Consider the following 22,993-nt stretch of genomic DNA (forward strand, 5'->3'; position numbering starts at 1 on the left):
GATAGATCCAAAATCATTTAGCTTACTTAAATCTCAGAAACTGGTTAAATTCCATATAATGCATGCATATATTATATGTAAACAGTTTATTTTTTAATAGTCTCAATTCTAAATTCTGAGGCATTATTATCTGACTGGGAAGCTCAATCCCACAAAACTCTGTTGTATCTTGTATTGCATATTTTACTACTCTGTCTCTTCTTTACAATTACTTTTATGCCAACTGTACTCACTGGACTGAAAGTCATTTAAGAAGGTCAATTAAGATTTAGGGATCAACGATATCAGAATAACTGCTTATTATTTCCTTGGGCTACTCTAAAAAGCTCTACCAAATTTTTATCAATTGATTTGTAGATACCAATCTTCCTTGGTTATACATAGCTTAGGAAAATCATTTTACATGCCAGGTTTAGCACTTGGATAATCCCAGAACTATGATCAAACAGCTACATTATAGGAAATATCAGGAAATGTTAGAAGAACTATTACAAATTCAGGAAGTTGCTTTACATCTTTGGGAACAGTAAAACAAGTTCTGCATTTAATTTCTCAAAGATTGCAATTTCTGTTACAGTCCTCACTAACTTGTGTTTAACATGTTTAAATATCTGATGTTACATTCCCAATCTCTTTTAGACTCTCAAAAAAAGACATGTAAATCTGCTCTTATACTCTGCTAAAATGTCTTTTTGCTGGGTCTAGTTGGATAAAAGTAGTATAACCTTCCTGAAAGTACACAAAGTAGTTATTAGAAAATGCACACTTTTAAGTTAAATTAATTGCTTTTGCCAGCTCTACAGTTACTTCTTCAACCTAATCATTTCTAAACATAGTATATCAGGAAAGGAAGGATATTTTAGCTACTTTAATAATAAAAAAACCCCACACGCTTTATTTTTGTAGAAAAAATAAAATGCACAGTTCAGAAAAGCCTGTTTTCTAAACTTGGCAGATTTGGTGAGAGAACACCAAATCAGACTCTAGCTGATAGAAGACCAATAAACTTCATGATGGCTGTTGAAGAACTGATATATATACTGAAACTCATGAAAGTCCTAACAATTTGTCAATTATTCGGCTTTTTGGAGCTGCGCCTTGGAATCTAGGAAGATAGAAAAAATGAAAAATGATCAGATAACTAATCTCATTTAAAAAGCATATAGAGCACTGGAATTTATTTTTCTATCTCTAGTATGCTATCAATACAGATGCATCTTTAACAGGGTAATAATTTGCTGTGCAAACAACCCTTAATTACATAACTTTATGTCTGCTAAATTACTGCACTTTTGAGAGCCGAACACAAATGTTTCTTATATACTATGTAACAAAACAGGTAATATAGCTTCATTGTCACAATGAACTTACAGTTAAAATCATAGCAGTATCTAGGTTGGAAAAGACCTTTAAGATCACCAAGTTCAACTGTAAACCTAACACTGCCAAGTCTGCCTCTAAACCATGTACCTAAGTGCCACACATCTACAAGTCTTTTAAATACCTCCAGGGATGGTGACTCCACCATTTCCCCGGGCAGCCTGCTCCAATGCCTGACAACCCCTTCCATGAAGAATTTTTTCCTAATATCCAATCTGAATCTATTCTGGTGTAATTTTCTCTTGCTACTTTCACTTGCTACTTGGGAGAAGAGACCAACACCCTCCATGCTACAACCTCCTTTTAGGTAGTGGTGGAGAGCGATGAGGTCTCTCCTCAGCCTCCTTATCTCCAGGCTAAACAGCCCCAGTTCCCTCAGCCACTCCCCATCAGACTTGTGCTCCAAATGCCTCACGAGCCTCGTCATCCTCCTCTAAACTCTCTCCAGCACCTCTATGTCTTTCCTCTACTGAGGGGCCTGAAACTGAACACAGGATTTGAAGTGGGGCCTCACCAGCACTGAGTACAGGGGGATGATCACTTCCCTGGTCCTGCTGGCCACACTATTCTTGATGAACACCCGGATGCTGTTAGCCTTTCTGGGCACACTGCTGACTCCTGTTCAGCTAGATGTAAAGTTATACCTTTAGGAAGAATAGGATGCTTTGCTTTCCTTTTTTTTTTTTTTTTTTTTTTAAGAATTTGGCATTAACAACTTAGTCAACATATGATACTGTATCTTCTTCTTGTAGTATGCAAAAAAATTGGTCACATTTCAAATCATATCAACAGTTTTCTTTATATTAAAAGCAGGTATCATTAAGCAAAATCCACCTATTCAGTGAAATACTTACACTTCTGTATTTGACAATATATTCCAAAATGGGTGCGCCTCCATCATCTTGTTTAGTTATGCTAAGTTTAAAACTCTTGCCACTTCCTGGTTGTCCATGAATTGAAGGGGGACTTGGCTCCCCTAAACAAAGGAAAAAACCAGTAGATACTAATTCAGCAGTAAGTCTTAAGTTACAGCTGGGAGTTTGTCTACAAACAAAATCTTTAAAATCAACATGATCCTGCCAAGCACTGCAGAACATCCTTGTGTTAAATATTTTGCTTAAAGTATGTTCTAAAGTAGATTAATTATCACACACAAGGAAAAAAAAATTATGAGAAGTATGAAAGAACTATTCATTTCTTTGAGACTTTCTGACTTTTGACACTTTCAAATATAAGATGCTACTCACACTGAAGTTTAGGAGTAACACTACAGGAAAACTTCCTTAAGCATGAGCTTTAGTCCTATGTGCAAAATCTAAATTGTAGTACAGATATTAGGTAAATTAACTCTTTCATAAATTTGCAAAGGCAAAATTAGATACTTTTATAATAGTCTATATGAAAACTAAATGTAAATAATAAGATTTCCAAAAGCAAAAGCAATTTTCTCTGTAATGAAAGAATAAAAATAATCTTAAATGTACAATTGAAGAGTTTATAGCCAGCTTAAGCCACTTTGCTAATGGAAATAAACATACTAATTATTATTTCTATATGCAATACCTATTATGAAGTTTTAAATCAAATCCTAAATAAATGTGTGTTTTCATACTGAAGTGTCTTATCATCAAAATATCTGTAAATTTGCATTCTCCCAGAGAGATAGAGTTCCTTTAGAAATATTTGTAATATTTGTGTTTATCCCTTATCAAAGTAAAGATAAATTGACTTAGATATTAACATAGTATTTACGTAGCTTTTCTTCAGTTAACATACATAGAATTTCTATCAGTTTCTGTCACTTTTCTAGCAGGCATAATGTTCCATATGAATAACAGCAAATTATTTTGTCTGTTGTTCAATATATTTAGAATATGCATGTGCTTTAATCAAAAAGAAATTTGAAAGCTGCCACATTACTGGTTTTAGACAGAAGAAATGTATCAATAGGAATATAATGAAATGGAAACATTTTGTGCTCTTTGCGTCATGTGGCTTTTATTGTTTGTTCCATTAAGGCAAATATTCTTAACTATACTAACACCCTACTTATAAAATAGTTCAGTTTTAACAGATTTATGAGAGACTAGTCTAGTGATAGTTGATAATGTATTTTGGTATATCTGTTTGAGTACTATACAGTGTCATCTGGTAGTTCCTTTATTTTTCTTCTCCCTTTGTGTTTAATTTATTTATTATTGTTTCTATTTGAAAACAATTTGAGAATTACCATTAGCTCTTAATATTTAAATCTGAATTTCTTGCAAATAAATTTGCTTCAAATGTAGAATTGGCTTTGTAGCATTTATCATTTGCACGTAATCACAGTTAAAACAATTCTTATTTTTGCATAGTTTAAGATTTCTGTCTGAGGCTTGATAATTGCAAAACATGTAGCATCATAGTTTGCTGAAGAAATGTCTCCGGAAAGTGCCAATTCATTTCTCACAGTTGTTTATAAGATCCTGGATGTAAATAAGAAAAAGTTCTTAATCAAATATCTTTCATGGTTTATGCATTTGAATATAAACCAAAGATTTTTCTACGTCTCAAAATTATAGATAATGGGATAAATTCTCCAATGTAAGTTCATTCATACTACTTGGTCTGCCTGAATAAGAGAAACAAAACATGATTTCTGAGAAACAACGTAAAGACTGATGTTATACACTGGGAAGTAGTGTAATAATATAAAACATTCACAGTGAATTATACTTGAAATTATCAGCTGATGTGGAGGTAACATGTTCTAATAATCATTTACATTTTCATTTAATAGCACAAGTATTACTCACGGACAGGTAAGGTCTGAAACACCTCGATTTTGCTATACTCTCCTTGCCCTTTTCCATTTACAGCAGCTACTTTGATTTCATATGTTGTATTTGGTTCCAAATTGCTGAGAACAACCATTGCTAAAGGAAAGAAAAAATATGGGAAAAAAAAAATGATGAAGCAATAAATTAAAAAAAAAAAAGAGAGTCAGGCAATTTCATAATTTGTTTGCTTCACTTGCAACTTAGAGTCCCATTTTCTAATAGCAGTGGCTCCAAGCTTAGCTTTGTTGTTGAGTACTGATAGTCCCGTTTTTCCTCTGCATGCAATAATTGTTGTGACTGAGCAAATTATGCTTCTGAAGGAATTTAATGTCAGTGTTACAGAAGCCATATGCAGTATTACAGAATCCAGAGGCCAAAATTAAAGACATTGATGGGAATTGATATCTTGTGTTCAGATTATGAACACAGGAGACATGAATCTGGCAAAAAATTATGGAAGTTTCCTTTCTCCTAGCTAGCAATGGGCACCTGATGCTCATTCAAGCCACCTTCATACAGTTCATTACTTGTGATTTTTCCCTCATGGAGAGCAGTATCAACCATCTTTTGTCTACATTCCTGGAGACAGTTAATGTGCACATTAGTGGTGAATTACTGGTGCTCTACTCTGCCAGTTCAACCGTGTGTTCAAGACCTAAAATGACAAGGTGTTATGATGACCAAAGGAAGAGTCCTGAGTTATCTACTAAGAACATGAGAGTGAATTAGTCATGTTTGTACATTTTTAAGAGGAGGGGATAGAAATGCATATTAAGTGATAACAACAACAACAAAAAAAGTACTTGGGAAGTAAATGGGTTAGAACTTAGGAGGTGCTTTCAGCAATCAAGAATGAATCCCTGGCAGCGATCTTTCATGCAGCCTGAACCTATCTCTATGATTCTACCTGGAGATGCTATTAGAAGCAGAAAACAAGAGGAAAATCTCACCAAAAAGAATATTGTACAGCACTGAGAATACCATTGCTGTAATGTATAACAACAAATCTAGAAACAAAATCCAGGGAAGTATGTGGGATTCCAGGATCCTTCATGGGAATGCAGTATTACATATTACCATAGCACTGTATTTTACTAATAGCGATGTTAAATATGCACTTGATAACTTCTATCCACACAGAGTTCTTGGACCTTTAACCTGCCTTTACAAGAAAGCTTCCTCTTCTTGTTTCTATAGCAATTGCCAGCTTGCTGTTTGCAAGCTCTGCAATGAGCTCTCCAGATGTCAAATTCATATTGGGGAATGGATGTCAATTAGATGGACTCTATTTGAAGCACATCAGTGTTTGTCTTACCCAGAAAAGCAGAGGCTGTATTACCTTATAGAAGGATATAGAATCGTAATGTCTTGAGAAAGAGCCAGTAGTCTCCTTCTCAGTTTCTAGAGACCATGTTTTTTTTCATGATAGAGCAGTATTTTAACAGTTGCTTTAGGCTTGCTTTTCAAGTTATATATTTAACGAAAGTATAATTATTTCTGACAGTACTCTTTGTTATCCTTTAGAATGCAGATTTATTAGAACTTCTATTTCTTTAGCTTCTGCAGCAGACAGAGGTTCCATTACATATGGAGCTAAAAGGATTTAATGAATTTTGGAAAAACGGTAACTTTTACATTTCACACTCTATATGAGCACTTTGCATGAATTTACCACTGAAACATGATAACTGCTTTCTTGTAAACAAAACAGTAGAATTGTGTGTCTTCCAGCACATTTTAGCTTTATGATTTTCATGAAATTTACAAATATCAAACTATAAAGTATAACCATGTCAATGAAAAAAGAAAAAAAAAATGTGCCAGCATGAGAATAAGAACAGAATGTGTAAAAGAGAAGGATTATGATATACAACATTCAGTTATGGTAAGATTGAATTAAAAACCTAAACCAAGCAGTAGCATTGTTTGACTTGTATTTCAGCCATGATTACTTTCCAAGGCTGAATAATTTCACTGAAAATAAACCTTAGGGTATATTCAAAATTAGTGTTACTGTAAATGTTTTAAAAATTTAAACAACATAAAAGCATAAATATGAGTCTACACTTAAAGAAACACGAATATGTTAACTACATAAAACCTAAGGACCTGATTCTATAAACACTTGAGTTACTCCTGGGGCCTATCTAAATGAATAGAATTACTTATATATGCAGTATTTAAATAATCAGTGTCTACTTTAGAAACTCCTGCACGGCACTATGTGTTCAGATACAATGTCTCTTACAAATACATTTATGGAATTAACCCAACTAAATCTGATATCATACTATGTCCTCAAAAACTCAAAACACTTGGTATCAGTGAAGGTATGATGTGGCTATATTTTATACATAAGAAAAAAAATATAACTGTGTCCTTCTGTAAAACAAAGAAAAGAACCATTCTTGATCAGAATACTTCAAATACTCTGGTTGCAAAAGAATATTCAGAATAATTGAGTAAGATTAAGGAACAGTCCTGCAGTATATAACAAAAGTGCTTCACTGCTTCGTAAGTGTTTTACATTTTTGAAGTATGTTGAGAATGGAAAAGTATATTTAATAAACTAGTTAATTTTTAAGGTACTTATCTGTCATTTAAGCATAAAATCAACTTATTCATCTTTCCATATACAAATGAAACTCAACTGACAGAGTCCATAGCTCATAGTGCTGGCCACAATAGATATTTTGATTATAGCTTTCAATGACTGCAGAAGTAATTAGCTGTAAAATTTCAAACAATATTCTGAAAGAAATATAGGACTTTCACTCCTAGCTTATTAATGTGGAAAAATTGGTCCACTGCTATTGGCATATTCATCAGCATATATCAAGTCATAAATATACTGAAAATTCCTTTATTTCTTTCAGAATATGATTTGACTTTTCTTTTTTTTTTTTTTTTTTTTCCTACCTGTCCTAACTACCTGCTTCTGTTTTTATAGTGTCTTCCTAATCACAGTATCTGCATGCTTTATCAGAAGAATTCAATTAGACTAATTGATTTTGCTGGGATTATTCCACAGTGACTGGTTACATTGAGAAGCACACTTCAAAGAACTACTCCAAAGGAGAAAAAAACATAAGATTCTGTTGTGAACTTTGCCGGTATTGCTGGGCTCAGTTAACATGATGTACAAAAGCTCAGTCTTTCCCACTTGTGAGACAGACAGTGAGGCTTCAAATCACATTGTACCCTTGGAGGAGACTGTGACACAAGAAGTCACCAGTTACTTTGGTTTTGGCTTAATGTACTGTACAGAGAGTTTAAAAATATAAATATTTATTACAGTTCTTAAAGGAACATTTTCTTTTCGTAAAATTTTGTACACAGAATCTAAAAAAGAAATACAACCAAAAAGAATTAGAACTTACTGCATAGCAAAATTCAGTTCAACCTGTTGTGTGACAAGAATCCTGAAGTTCAAGCAACATTAAAATAAATTCCTTATTTTTTATTATATGGAACCTTCTAATTTACTAACACATCTAAAACATTCAATAATGAACACAGTTCAGAAAAAAATACAAGCAAGTATATATTAGATAGATAGACAAAAATGCAGAACTCCATACTATTTCTAATACAAAGTATAAGCATTTCAACTAGAAATTTAAATTTATTATTGAGAATTTTAACTGCTATCTAGATGAACCATAGGAAAACAACATCCGACGTTTGCTGTGAAAAATATTGTATCATAAATCTGAGTCAGTAAAACCAAAAATCTCCAGCTGCTTTTCAGGTTCAGGGGTAGGTTGTTTCTATAACCTTATTACAGTAGAGTGAGAGGAGAAATGTCTGCCATATTAAATTGGCTTTCACCACATTAAATCTACGTCAGAAATCTTCTAAGAGCTGTGATAAATTACATATACAATCACCAAAGCAAGGAAGGTTAGGGGAGCTAATAGTGTGGTTACAAAACATTATTCCCAAAGTAGATCTTATGTGAGCTTAATTAACAGTAATATCAAGTCAATTCATTGTTCTCATTGGAGAGTTAGCTGTTACATAGAACAACGTTCTTCCAGTTACAAATGGATTTCCTTGAGGACGTTAGATCTAAAGTATGACATAAATTTATTCTGAAACAGAGTATCTGAGATATATCATTGCTGAAATACCATTTGCACTCATATATATTTCAGATAGTGGTAGCAGTGCAAAGTATCTGTCAAAGAAGCATTACAAATTTTAGGACTGACTTTATTTATTTATTTCCCTCTAGTCTGAATCTCTATTCTTATGCAGACTGAATGCAGATTGAATACAGTGAAGGTTAATAAGTGGAGTGTTTTGATTTAGCAGAATTTTGCTGCACCTTTCATTCATTTTTTTTACTGCTCTCAAGGAAGAACTGAGTTCCCTGGAAACGAATGAATCTCTTTCATGGGAAAAATGAATAGCAATTTTATGAAGCTTAAACAGGTTTCTCTTTGTGATGATGAATCATGCTTTTTTAAGGACAGAAGGAAAAGACACAGGAAGATAGCAATGAGGAACTTATGGTAGTAGTACATGTGAGGAGAATGGTGAGGAAACTATGGTAGCATAGGATTAAGATTCTCTACAAATATCTCACAGTTTTGTAGATGTCACACAATCCGAGGAACTTCTCCCAAAACCTCTGTCTGCCTGGGATGAGCAACATGGTTTTGTTTAATCTATTTATGCACAATAAGAGGAAGAGTATAACATTCTCTTTCTAGCTGAGCCTTACAGTTAGCTCACAAAAGGGCTGACAAAGTGAAGTTAGAAATTGCCATGGAGGAGAAATTCAGGGAAAGAAAAAAGGATCTTGCTACACAATCAGCAAAATGTTTATTCATATGTAGAAACAGTCACACTATCTCAGTTCCATCTGTCTGCCTTGCCCAAATAACAATTAATTTCATAAATACTGATTCAAGCATCTGCCTATAATGTCAGAATTCAACTAACACGAATAAATGAACTTTAATACTGGCAGTATTTCAAGTTGCATATTATATGAAAAAAATAATGGTAGCAAAATCATTGGCATAGCTTTCATTAATATATATAGAGACAGGATCAAGCCTTAAGTCATTCCCTAAACTAAATACTTCAGAAAAAAAATGCAACCATTTTAAAAATCTGAGATAATGGCTCTGTCAGGAATTTCCATTATTCTTTGCACTATAATGTATAATTATTGCATTATTCTGGAATAAAAGTCATAGTGGCTTAATTAGCGGTGAATAAAAAGATCACCTGTGAATAAAGATATATGGTGTGGTAGATCAGGTATAATTAATATAATATAATCTTCACTAACACGAATAATTCCCTTATAAAAATATCTTTCAGCAGTTGATATAAAAATGCACTTGGCAAAAACTGCTTTAATATTTTGTGTACACCCTTCAAAACATAATTATCCTGCTAAGCTCCTTTTCTCAATATATTTAATTTTCATTTTTATTGGGTAGGATTCTGAAATGTCAGGTATACAAACAAAACCAGAAGTAGCATTAGCACCCTACAGTCATTCAGGGGATTATCTTTGATACATATTTTTATTGAAATAAAACTAATAAGAAAATACTAAGTAATTTTGGTACAATTATAGTTATAAAATTTACAGTGCTTTAAATTAATGAAAATAAAGCGAGCAAGAGTGTAATCCAAAACCTCTGGGAAAAGAGTAAATTTTTGGATTGACAACAGTTTATAATATATTGAATCAGCATGAATCCAGAAGATGGGGTTTGTCATTTAACATACTCAGGATGAAACAATAAATAGGTTTTCTTTAGAATTTCATTTTCTAGTTTATTTATTTAAAAAGAAACCTTCATTCAACCTATATTTATTCTAACTCACAACATAGCACACAGTTTAGACAAAAAAAAAAAAAAAAAATCAAATCCTAGAAGAAACATTCCTAGAAGAAAAGCAATTTACTGAGATGGATCATTGTAAACTGTTCCCATATCCTTACACAAAACAGAGACATACTTGCATGAAGTGTATATCAAATAATTCATTTACACAAATCAGTGTTAAGAAAATAAAAAATTATTAATTGTATGTAATATTTTTTAGGCTATAGGCTTTGAAAATATACCTGTACTCCCATAAAAGCCTAAATTATCATGATATCGTCTTTAAATTTCTATGTTGTATCTATTTGGCAACAACACAGAATATTTCATGAACAAATTCTGCCACTTGTACTGATTAGCCTCTTATTCTATCAAAAATCCTGTGCAACTAGGATCTAGCTGTTGTAGATTTTGGTTCTTATCAATAAAATGGAATTTATTTTTCAAACACACAGTTATTGCAAAGCCACTCTTCATCATCTTCGAAAGCTGTTGGAGAACAAGAGAGATGCCTGAGGACGGGAGGAAAGCCAATGTCACTCCAGTCTTCAAAAATGGCAAGAAAGACGACCAAAGAAAATGGAGGAAAAGAAGGTTATCAGTACTCAGCCTGGGTTCGCCAAAGGGCAATCATTATTGACCAACCTGATAGCCTTCTATGATGGTATGACTGTCTGGGTGGACGACGACAGAGCAGTGGACGTTGTCTACCTTGACTTTAGCAAGGCTTTCGACACCATCTCTCACAACATCTTCCTAGGCAAGTTGGGGAAGTGTGGACTAGATGAATGCACAGTGGGATGGATCATGAAGTGGCTGGATGGCAGAACTCAGAGGGTGGTGATCAACAGTGCAGCATCTGGTTGGAGGCCTGTAGCTAGTGGGGTTCCCCAGGGATCAGTATTAGGTTCAGCCCTGTTCAACCTGTTCATCAATGACCTGGATGAAGAGACTGAGTGCACTCTCAGCAAGTCTAATGTTGATACCAAACTGGGAGGAAGGGCTCGCATACCAAAAGGCTGTGCTGCCATTCAGCAAGACCTGGACAGGCTGGAGGACTGGGCAGAGAAGAACCTAATGACGTTCAACAAGGGCAAGGTGTAGGGTTCTACACCTGGGGAGGAACAGCCCCAGGTACCTGTACAGGTTAGGGTCAGACCTGCTGGAAAACAGCACTGCAGAGAAGGACTTGGGAATTCTGGTCGACAATACATCGACCATGAGTCAACAACGTGCCCTTGTGGCCAAGAAGGCAAATGGTATCCTGGGGTGCATTAAGAAAAGTGTGACCAGCAGGTCGAGGGAGGTTATTCTCTCCCTCTACTTTGGCCTGGTGAGGCTGCATCTGGTGGACTGTGTCCAGTTCTGGGCTCCCCAGTTTAAGAAGGACAAAGAATTACTGCAGGGAATCCAATGCAGGCTATGAAGATGATTAGGAGCCTAGAGCACCTTTCTTATGAAGAGAGACTGAGAGAGCTGGGTCTGTTCAGCCTGGAGAAGAGAAGGCTGAGAGGGGATCTCATCGATGCTTATAAATATGTCAAGGTTGGGTGTCAAGAGGATGGGACCAGACTCCTTTCAGTGGTGCCAATGATAGGATGAGGGGCAACAGGCACAGACTGAAGCACGGGAGGTTCCATCTCAATATGAGGAGAAACTTTCTTACCTTGAGAGTGACAGAGCATTGGAACAGGCTGCCCAGAGAGTTAACACAGCACTGCTTCTATTCAATTCTTTCTGCACTGTCCTTTTATGAATATCCTGTTTTGCTATTTTGATTACACTACATTTATGTAAACAAACATATTAGATGTTGATTTAGATTTCAGTAAGAAATATCTTACTTACAAAATAATATTTTTTGCATCAGAGAGCAAAGCCAACGTATTTTTTTTATCATGCTAATGAGATATTCTTCTTTTGTTCAACTGTAATAACAGACATTAAAATATATAGATACTCAAAGCTTTACTGAGTATTGGGATGATATCTCTTTTGAAAAAAACCTCTCACTTTCCTATGTCTTTCTTGGAATTTTTAGTTTTAAAATTTCCTATACTCCCTTTATGATGACCAAAGCCAACTGGTTCATAACAGATCTTTAAAAATGAAGTTAACTTCCATAAATGGTACTTGTATCTCTTACAGGTGAGGAAAATTGAGGACAAAGAATAGGAAAGGCAGGAGAGAGAAGGGAGGGAAGGGGAAAAGAAGAGGACAAACAAAGAACTGACAATTAGAAACTTACTAGGTACTACCATATTAAAAGTTTGGGGGAGAGAATGCTTGAAACAGCCTCTATTCCCTGTAAGAAAATCTTGTTAAGCAAAACAAATGCATATTTAATAAACTAATTCTTTATACAATTCAATAGGCTAAAATGGAAATATGTACTGAGCTGTAAAACCACACAATTTAAACACATTTCAAAAACAAATGCTTTTTGAATAATGTAACCTTTAAAATGTCAAGTCTCCTCCAAATACTCATCGCCCTTCATTCTATCATTAAATAAATAATTATTTCAGAACTAGTTTTTAAGACTTGTCTTTTTTTTTTTTTTTTTACATAGGATTATAGGTGTTCTGAAGCGTTAAAATTTATTTGATGATAAATTAAATAACTTTCATTGATGGCTAATCTTTTGTCATCCTAAAATTTAGAAGCATTAACTTAATTGAATCAAAATTATGAAAATTAATCTCAGAGACTGGTGAACTTTGGCTCGGTTCTCAGAAGAATTGATCACACTCTTGTAGTTAACACATGCAAGCCCAAGTCCCATTTCTCTAATTCAATGCAAGGAAAAACAGCTGCAGAAGTAGAGACTGCAGAGTCCCATCTGGCTAACCCTACCCATTGATGTTCACCCATGCAGGCTCCAAGAAAATGCCAAACAGAAACCCCAGTTAGTTCAAAGATAACTGTAGATCTTTGGGACAAGGGTGAAAGGGTCCTTCAGGTCAGGCTTAAAGGCTCGCATAGGAGCAGATGCATGCAGCAGGCCAGCACATGCAAACAAAGCTGCATAGCTCATCATCACTAGCATGGCAGATTGTCTACTTAAGCTATATTTGGAGCTGGGAGATTGAGGGAAGTTTATTGTCCTTCTCTAGTTAGTGCTGGTAGGGCCAAACCTGGGACTGTGTCCAAAAGGATAAAGAAACCAGACAGGGTCCAGCAGAGAGCTACCAAGAGAAGCCTAGGGCACATGAACACTAAGTACATGCTGAGGTTTACTTAGTCTGATGAAAAGAATGCTGAGGGTTGATGGAACAGTCATCTACCAGTGGAGACAGAAACAATGGTGTGAGACTCTTCTCAGCAGTAGCAGATAGTATAATAAGGGCAACCATCACAAGCTGAAACTAGGCATGTTCAGACCAGATATCAGAAAAAAGTTATTCACTGGGAGAGAAATGAAGCATTGAAACAGGTGACACCAAGAGAAGAGGGTGATGAATACCAATCCTTGGAGGTTAAGACTGAGTTAAATAAAACCATGCCTGACCTGACCTAGGACTGGCACTAGTTCTGCTTTAAGCAGGAAGTTTGGACCAGATAAACTCCAGATGTTCCTTCCAACCATTCTTTCCATGATCCTGTACATTAAAGAAGAATACTATCTTGATTCTTGGAACCTCATTTTCTCCTCTGCTATAAATCTACTTTACACTTCTTAATGCAAGGATTTTAAAGTCCACTGATTGAACAATCAGCTGCTTGAAAACGACTACACTTAGAACTTTTATGAAACAATAAAACAGTACAGTAAAATCAATGGGCATTTGGACTGCTACCAGATATTTCCCCGATCATGCAAAAAGACAGTATTGTTCAAAATGCTTTCTAGAATATGACTAATGTTCTCAATATAGCAGTGTGAAGGTTCATTGTTAAATATTTATGTGACTGTAATTGCTGCAATGTTCATAGTACAACTTACACAAACCTCAGACTTATTGCTAAATATAAAATCTGATTAAGCCTTTCTATAAATCAAATTTATTTTCTGTGGATGTTAATTTTAAAATTCTCTCACAAGAAAAGTTTCTAGGCCACTGATACACCTGAACTTCCATTGGCAATATAAGCACATAAAGACAATAGAATTAAGTCTTCTAATACTTTACTGAGTAAATATACTATACTACATTATGTAGTAAAGGAATAGCTGTGTTAATCTCATTGCAGAAGGGCAATCGAGTCTCTTATTAAGCACTTTTACGCTGTTTGATTTGTCCATTTTTTTTTCTCTTTTTAAACACCCATCAAGGTTAAAAGCAATGCTTACTAGAAGATGATCCAGAGAATAAATGAGGGTGTTCTAAAGGGAACAGGGATTCCATTTACTAGGATACTGCAAAGAACATGCTGGTTAAATTTCAGCTAATGCCATTATGAATTCCATGGTTTATATCAAGGTCTGGAATCCACCCTCGATTGAAGGAAGGAGTGTAATTTGAGAGGGGATGCTGGGGGTTAGCTACGAGTGCATATCTTCCTTTCTTCTATGCCTGCTACAATTACATCACTTGCTCTCATTCTTCAATTGTATAAATCAAACTGTATCCCATCACAGTTTACCTCATATATAGAATCACAGAATCATTTTGGTAGGAAGAGACCCTCAAGATCACTAACTACAACCATTAACCTAACTCTGGCTCTAAACCATGTCCCTAAGAACCTCATCAATACATTTTTTAAAACACCTCCAGGAATGACGACTCCACCATTTCCCTGGGTAGCCAGTTCCAGTGCTTTTCCATGAAGAAATTTTTTCTAATATTCAATCTGAACTTTCCCTGGTACAACTTGAAGCCATTTTCTCTCGTCCTACCACTTGCTACTTGGGAGAAGAGACCAACACCCTCCATGCTACAACCTTCTTTTATGCCAGAAGCTAGAACCTCTTGCATGGCAGAAATAATTACTTTCATTTTTTTTCCTGCCTGTTTTTCTGTTGCTCCTGCAATGCAGATTCTGCTGTGAGCTAATACCCCAGTTGAAATTTGTAACACAGAGTTGAAATGGGCTTCCTACATTTAAAACTCTGTGAGTATTTGTTACTGAGAGATCTTGAGAAAAAAGCAACATAGGCCTCATTTGAATTCATAGCAGACAAACCTTGTATCTTCTAAGTACAAAGACCACAACAGTTTCTTTGAAGCATCTGGAGTACATTAGGTCAAATGTGTATATACTAACTAATGGTGTAGTAAGTCCATATAGTTCTGAAGACCATATTAGTGTTTGAGAAAGGCAAGTATGGGAGACCTTGGTATGTATTCTTGCAATGCACTGACATTTGGTGGGTCTGTGAGCCATCCCATGTGGGTCAATATTGATTCCACACCACCATCGTCACTGGCAAATGGGGCTTTTCAATCTGAGAGCCGAACTGTGCTGAGATGCACAGCTTTAGTTGGAGCTTGTCTCCATCTGACTGACTTCACAGAGTGAGTTGCAATCCTTTTTCAAAAGGCTGTGCAGACAAGTTTCTTTCACTGTGATACAAATGCCACTTGAAACTGGTAAGACTGGGTAAGCTCCTGGTGACTGCTCTTACCAGAGCAGGATATAACTCAGATCTAAACTAATGACTTATCCTCAACTAATAACTGATTACTGGTCCAAAGGTCTTCATAAAACAAACAAACAAACAAACAAACACACAAATAAACACATAGAAAATGCCTTCCAAGGGTAAGAAAATAATGACAGCGGTTTACTTCTGACACCTCCACCTTTTTCTTATTGTTAGTCAAGATCTGCAGAGCTACAATAATATTTTTGTTCCTTTGAGACTTTGCAACAGATTCAAGACATCTCATGCAATCCATGAGTTTTCTTATGGTGTTACAAAACTCCACTATGTTAGAGATGTACAAATGAAAGATGACTTTTCTTAACCAGATGTACCTAAAATACCTACTTAATTACTCTTTAGTCATTACTACAAAAATATCAGTACTCTTACAAAACTCCAAGACAGATGTCAAGAATTCAAGAATTCTTAATGTTAAGACAAAGGAATATCTACAGAGCATAAAGGAATTAAATTTTCTAATATTATGCTTAGAGAAGTAGAGATTATTTTCTAGGCAAATTAATATTTTAGCAAGCCTTGCATCTCAGTTGAAATTTCTCTTTAAAATTTCAACACTTTTCAATTTTATTATAATTCTGTGTACTAACAGTAACAAACAGAACAACATGTATAAAACCTACCTCTTTTCTTGTTTTTACCTATATACAGGCAATTATGTACTATAGCATACCACTGAATTCAATATTAAAAATGGAATGCATTATTTTCTCTTTTCTAAACTACTTATTTTACTTGTTCAATTTTATGCTCCAAACAAGCCATTTAGTCTGAATGCCAACAAAAGTAGTCTCCTATGAACTTCTCTTGAATGGTATATTATTACCGGGAAGATTTTTTTAAACTGGAAGCTGTCATTAATACTAATTGTCCCATGATCAAGGTATGTTGCTGCAGCTTTAGGAGCTACCTAGGAAGCAGGTTATGGCACAGGAGTTCTGCTTTTCATTCCTCTAACCCATTGAATCTTCAACTCTGGAGCATGTAAAGTATGAGAAAAACTCACTCTACTTGCTCTGTTACAAAATTCAGGAGGTGGAAAAACCTGAACCATCACAATTTGAGGTAAGAATAAAACAGTTCCTGGTGATTGCTATCATCAGGAGCCATCCTCTCAGTGTCAAGCAGAGAGACTAAAATTCAATCTCAAATGTATCTTTTATGACGTTCACTGCTGTGAAAAAGCAAAGACCTCAAGGCTGATGTGAATGATGATTTCAACAACAGTTCTTTTGCCTCTTACATACAAAGATAATTTTTATTCGTAACTTTCTCCTTCCTCATCCCCATCCTGCTCCCACATACCAAACTTTATTTCTTGCCAATGGAGAAAGAAAAGAGAAAAAAGTGATAAAAAGGAGATTCATTTAATGATACTGTGAAATGTAATATGGATAGGGCTATGCTATCTCTCTGTTGCTCACTCTTGTATTATGTGGAAGAAGGAAAACTCCATTCATAACTACTCTGTCATTCAATGACCTTGAAAATACTTAAAGAATATTCCATCCTCCAGGTACACTCTTCCGTTTTGTATTACAAAAGGCAGCAGAAGTTTATATATGCATAAATATTCCATAAATGTACTTTACCTTTTTGCAAGCAGATTGGCACTCTAAAATAAATGCAGATGAATACAATACAGATTTGAAAGGCAAATTTGCAGCTACACCATGCATCTCATTTGTCAGTTATTCATATCCAATATTGCATTGCATCACTCTTGACTTAACAAGATTAACCCCATGAGGCAGATCAGTAACACCTTTACATCAGATCAGCATGTTTCCTGCAAATTTATTTGAGATTGTGCCATCACAAAAAGCCTGAAAAGGTCTAAATAGTGAGTAGCCAAGAGTTTTTACAACAGAGAATGACCAGGTGAAATACATTTGCAATAACTGTTTCTCCATTTAATTCTTTATTAATATTTACTACATACTTCTTGCAATCAGAGTATCTTGCATTTGTTTTCACAGATTTTCAAGTCTGTGTCTTTACAAAAAACCAAAACCTTGAACATAAGTCACATTTAGCTATGAGCTTTGACTGTTTGACTGAACACAATTGCGAACACAGATTTACAAGCTATTGGAGAGTAGAGTAACCTCAGATATCGGCAGTGGTTATATCTGCATAACACTCCATTGCTTTTAGTTATGAACTCATGCTGTGAAGCAAATTGCCTGGGTTCTCTTCTCATGTCATTTTATTCACTTTTGAATGTGAAAAGTGCATTGCATTCAGGTCTGTATAAAAACCCGAAATATTTAAACCTAGCTTTCCCTTTACACTTCTCACTTTCCAGTCTCTCTAATCCATTCACGTGATTTGGTTTAAGACTTTTATTTACAATCCAACCTTTCCATCCACATGAGACTTGTATAGCAAGGATTAAGCTGGATGGAGGCCAAGAATAGTATAGAGACAGAATTAGAAGGCTAAATGACTTTCTTACATGCAGGTACACACACAAATTAATTTGGATAATAAGTGGTCTTTCCCTAGCACTTAGTAGTAATCTATATAAGTTGTAAATTGCATTCATTTTTTCACTTTTTATATTTTTTTAATTGTATGATGTTGCAAATTGTATCATGTCATTTTATTCCAAAAATTTAGATTTATTTAAATCAATGACTTTTTATTTTTTATTTGTACTGCATCTTACATCATTATAGCTTAATACATGTGTATATATATATATATATGCAACTTCTGCATTCTTATAATTTCAAAGCTGGTTTAAGTTGAGAAAACTATTTTTTAATCAAGCTAAATATCCAGTTTCTTTCGAAAAAGAAACTCATTTCATTTTGAAAAAGAAACTCCACAAGTTTAGGCTTAGCTGTAATATCATATTAACTAATATCAGGAAAGATCTAGGTGTTGTGTTTTGTTTTGTTTTGTTTTTTACAATATTATCAATTACTGCCTATTGAAACAGACAATTTCTTCAATTAAACCACTAATTTGAGTCAATTTGGCAATGTGACAATGAATGTGACATTTTAAGATTCTCCATACAATACATCAATTGTTGTGGTACTAGTTGAGTATAAAGTGGCAACACATGTTTTTATCCTTGTTTTCACTGATATTAAACTGCCTGCCTAACAGTCTGCTAAACAGAGAACCAGATTCTAAAGCTCAATTCACAACTCAAAAATGTTTTCTAAATGACTTATGGAATCATTTAACATGTACAAAAATCTCTGAGACTTCAGGTACTTTTAAATCTCTGGAGTAAATACATGATATTCTAGAAATGCGGAAACACTACTCAGCAGTAGCAAGTGTCATTTCAGATCTGAATGTGATCACAATTCATGTCATAGGGAGTCAAATCTGATAGATATGCCAAGGAATTCAGTGTCTCAAATATTACTAAAAATGTATTTTCTCACTGGAACAGGCTAATGAACACATTTTTCCTTCTGCTTTAGCAGCTTGGACTAGACATTAATGAACTCTGCCTTGAAGATTTTAAACTATTAAAATCATTTTGAATGCAGACTTAGCCTTACAAAATATTTGTTATTTATTTCTGTTTGGTTAACAAACAATGCATTCTCTTAAACTTTAAAATCATTAAGAAAATTATTGAATTACACAGGGTTCATGTTTCTAAGAAATACATTTAAAAGTCTTCCTAGTTTAATGTTGAAGCCTTGTTACACTGGAGGAAGTGTTTTAGTAATCAATGCCTACTTTCACGCTTCACTACAAAAGAAGTAGGAAGTACAAACTTGCAACTCCCCCTCACCCTGGAAATCTAATAGACAAATCGGTTAGAATTCTCATGTACTATATCTTCATAGGTTTTTGTGGAGGTTGCAACTGCCTCATCCACTCCTAGCCACTTGAGCACCTGGATACCCAGGCAAACAGGGCATGATGGGGAGAAACAATTCCCATTATGCAAGTGCAGTGAGATGAAGCACTGAGGCACCTCCTCTGTGCTCTCAGAACTCTTGCTGAATGGGAAAAGACCCCCCCTTCTGCTTGAGAAAGGCAACAACCATCAGTTGCTCCTGACAGCTGAATGCACCCATGGCTTTCCCCATATCTGGGTCATAGCTCAAAAGCTTAATGTCTGATGACTAGTAACTCTTAATCATCAGGTCATTAATAAAGTGATTTAAAATAATTCAGTAAAATTTGTTATAACCAAGACAGATACTTAATTAAAGATTTGATGATGGTAGGGTCACACTATATTTACAAGAGATAAATAAGTAATATTCACATGAACACATAAATAAATCTGGGGATGAAACACACGCATACAGTGTTATAAATCACATGCACACTAAATCACCCACACTAATGCACATTAATCCATGGATATGTGAATATATAAATGTGTAATATATGTGTAGATATACCTATCGCTAACATTTCTCTCTCGAGTTTAGTGAATTACTCACATTTAGTGAAGCATTCTCAGTGAGCACTTGTTGAGTCTTAAGAAGTGTGCAGAGCCTCACAGACTCATCAGCAGATGGTTATCAAGTTTTCATGAATTCAGCTCTTCGAGCATCTCCGTCAGAGAGATATACTGGTCACAGCCCACTGTGATCCGAGAGAGCTCAAAGGGTCTCACTTTGGGATTGCGATTTATAAGGTCACAAGATCATTGACTTTAGTCAGTAAATTTCCACTCTGGCCTCACGTAGGAAGAGGTAATTTCTGGTGCTTTCCACCATTTATCTGTGTCTAGAACTTTTTATATCATGTAGTTCCACATCATCCTGCTTGGGCTATGACCCAGGTATGAGGAGAGTCATGGGTGCATTCATCTGTCAGGAGTGACTGATGGTTGCTACCTTTCTCGGGCAGAAAGGGGTCTTTTCCCATTCAGCAGGAGTTTCAAGAGCATGGAGGGGGTGCCTCAGTGCTTCACCTCACTGCACTTGCATAATGGGAATTGTTTCTCCCCAACATGGCCTGTTTGCCTGGGTATCCAGGCTCTCAAGTGTCTGCGAGTAGATGGCGGCAGTTGCAACCACCACAAAAACCTACAATCTGTAGTACATGAGATTTCTAATAGATCCAGCTTTTAGATTTCCTCCCCATGACAATAACAAGGTACAGTAATTGCTATATTTTGGCAAAAGAAGTAATATCTTTTTGCATAATGGTGTTTCTGAAATCTTAGTGAAAAATCATGCACTAAAAACTTCTAAAGTCTCCTGAAAGAATGACTGTTCATGTGTTGTCTATCAAAAAATCTTACTTAAAGACAGATAATGAAGTTCAGCATTTTTACCCAAAAACTTGAACTGCACAGACACACAAAAATAAAATCACCATTTCACTGCTTGGAATGTCATAAATATTATAAAAAGTAAAAGATAAATTGGAATTACCTTATTTTAAATTTACTGAATATTTTCTTACTAGAGGCATTATAATAAGACTTGCCTACATACATGCATGCTTTCTCACTAGTATAGCCAATTCAAAAGCAGAAAGTGTAACACAGAGACAGAAAACTTCAAGTTTTAATTACCTCAACACTAGCATGTATATAACTTCCTCTAACTTTAAGGACACGAAGTAAAAGGAGCATCATTACAAGGCTTAACACACAACAGAGCAGTTTAAAACCTTATCTTGGTTAACAGAAAATCCTTGTTCTACTATAATGTGCCTAAAAAAAGTTAAACGCACATGAAAAAATAGTGCAGACAGGAACTTGTTTTAAAAAAACTAATTTCACAAAAAAATAATGCAGTTTTTTTCTCATAAAGTCTTTGCTGATAACTCAGAAACTGATCATTGAATGCCCTTTTTTTTTTTTTTTAATAAAATAAAATTTTGTAAAATAAAATTACACAGAAGATCATGGTAAGATGATTTTTCCCAGCACAGGTTTCTGTATGTACTGAGGAAAGCAAGGTAAATGCTCTGAACTGATTGTTATCCCCTTCTTGACGATGGATGGGCAACACCACACGCTCAGGTGCTTACCAGCTGTCTGGTTGAAAGGATACAAACTCTCTGGGGAGAAAGAACCTTGCCAACATTATCTGCATTTTTGTTACTTCATGATTAGTAGGCTTCTCTACACTACTGACAGGCTTAAAAATGTCTGGGCCCTGAGGGCACTGTTAACCTGCCCACCTCCCCTTGGAACTCCGGGCCACATGAGCTGTAATGTGAAACCATGGAGAGATGTGCAACTAGCCTGCAACAAAACAATTTTCATATTCAGAAGAGCACCTAAGAAGTGCAGAAAGATCTGGCTACGATTTGCTCACTTATCTCTTGGTGAACTATGATAGTGTTGATTATGACTTTTAAATCCCTAAGTAGCCTGAAGTTGGTATATCAGAAAGATTGCTTCAATTTTGGTGCTCTCCTTCAATAGCTGCAATCAGCGCAGACTTTCAAATGAAATCTTCATTATAAAAGACAAAGAGCAGGGAATAGGGAAACAGATATTCTTGGCTACAACTCCAAGAGTCTGGAATTTTCTCTTTAATTTCATCTGAAAACAGCTCAAACTAGTACAGTTTGAGACAAACCCCACCTTTTGAGGGATTCTTTGAAGAAACCAGCAGCATTCTTTCTAGATGAAGAGAATTGCAGGGTCTTTGGATAGATTTGCACAGAATCCATTTCATACAGCTTAATTTTTCTGATTAAAAATTATTTGCATGTACTGGATGATTTCATATATAAGAATGCCTAACAACTTTGATAATTATCTATTTTATTTTTCATATTAATAAAAGCAGACAATTATAATCTTATTTATAGTAGGTTTTACCCATCGTTATTGGGTCATAAGAAAATTAATGACTTGTTAGCGTAAGGAGAAATTCCTTTCAACAACTTTTTGAAACATCTATTAATGATTTATTAGGACTTTATTTATAAGCTGACTTCTGAAAGCAGGTTTCCATGATGTTTGTTTCATTTAAAAATATAGTTTTCATTCATTTTATGAATTTATGGCTGTTCTCTGTGACTGTATGAAGACAACCACACTATTCCTTATAGTCATAGTAGTGAGGGACCAGAAGACCCAGTTCAGCCTTGGCAGCCTCTGCATTGGAAGGCTAACAGTCTTTCAGACACAGCTTTTTCCTGAATGTAATTTTTTCTGCCTCTTTCTTTTAATAGATGGTCTTGGAATTTACTCATTACCTACATTGTGGCAAGAAAGGGGTGCAGTGTTGTACTATCACTCCTGAGTTAAATCAGTTAGATAAAAACACATCCTATAAAATTTCAGCACAGTTTATCATTGGCTGCTAGGAAAAAAAAAGTATGACTCATGTTTTATGTATGCATTGTTACTTGAGATGGGCAAGCAG

The 22,993-nt window shown here is 35.1% G+C and overlaps 1 protein-coding gene across 3 annotated transcripts in view; it reads right to left on the reverse strand.

Annotated features, from left to right (window-relative positions):
* Positions 1 to 22,993, reverse strand: part of NCAM2 (neural cell adhesion molecule 2) — a gene marked incomplete at its 3' end in the record, with an annotated part of 289,423 nt that overhangs the window by 39,441 nt on the left and 226,989 nt on the right. For all 3 annotated transcript variants that reach the window (XM_080360461.1, XM_080360459.1, XM_080360460.1), the window contains 2 exons: positions 4,176 to 4,295; positions 2,235 to 2,356 (listed from right to left, as the gene is read on the reverse strand). In XM_080360461.1, the coding sequence (XP_080216587.1) occupies positions 2,235 to 2,356; positions 4,176 to 4,295 (242 nt within the window). The remainder of the gene's footprint in view (positions 1 to 2,234; positions 2,357 to 4,175; positions 4,296 to 22,993) is intronic.

The sequence above is a fragment of the Nesoenas mayeri genome, assembly GCF_963082525.1.
Source record: "Nesoenas mayeri genome assembly, chromosome: 1".
In the NCBI taxonomy this organism is placed as follows: Eukaryota; Metazoa; Chordata; class Aves; order Columbiformes; family Columbidae; genus Nesoenas; species Nesoenas mayeri.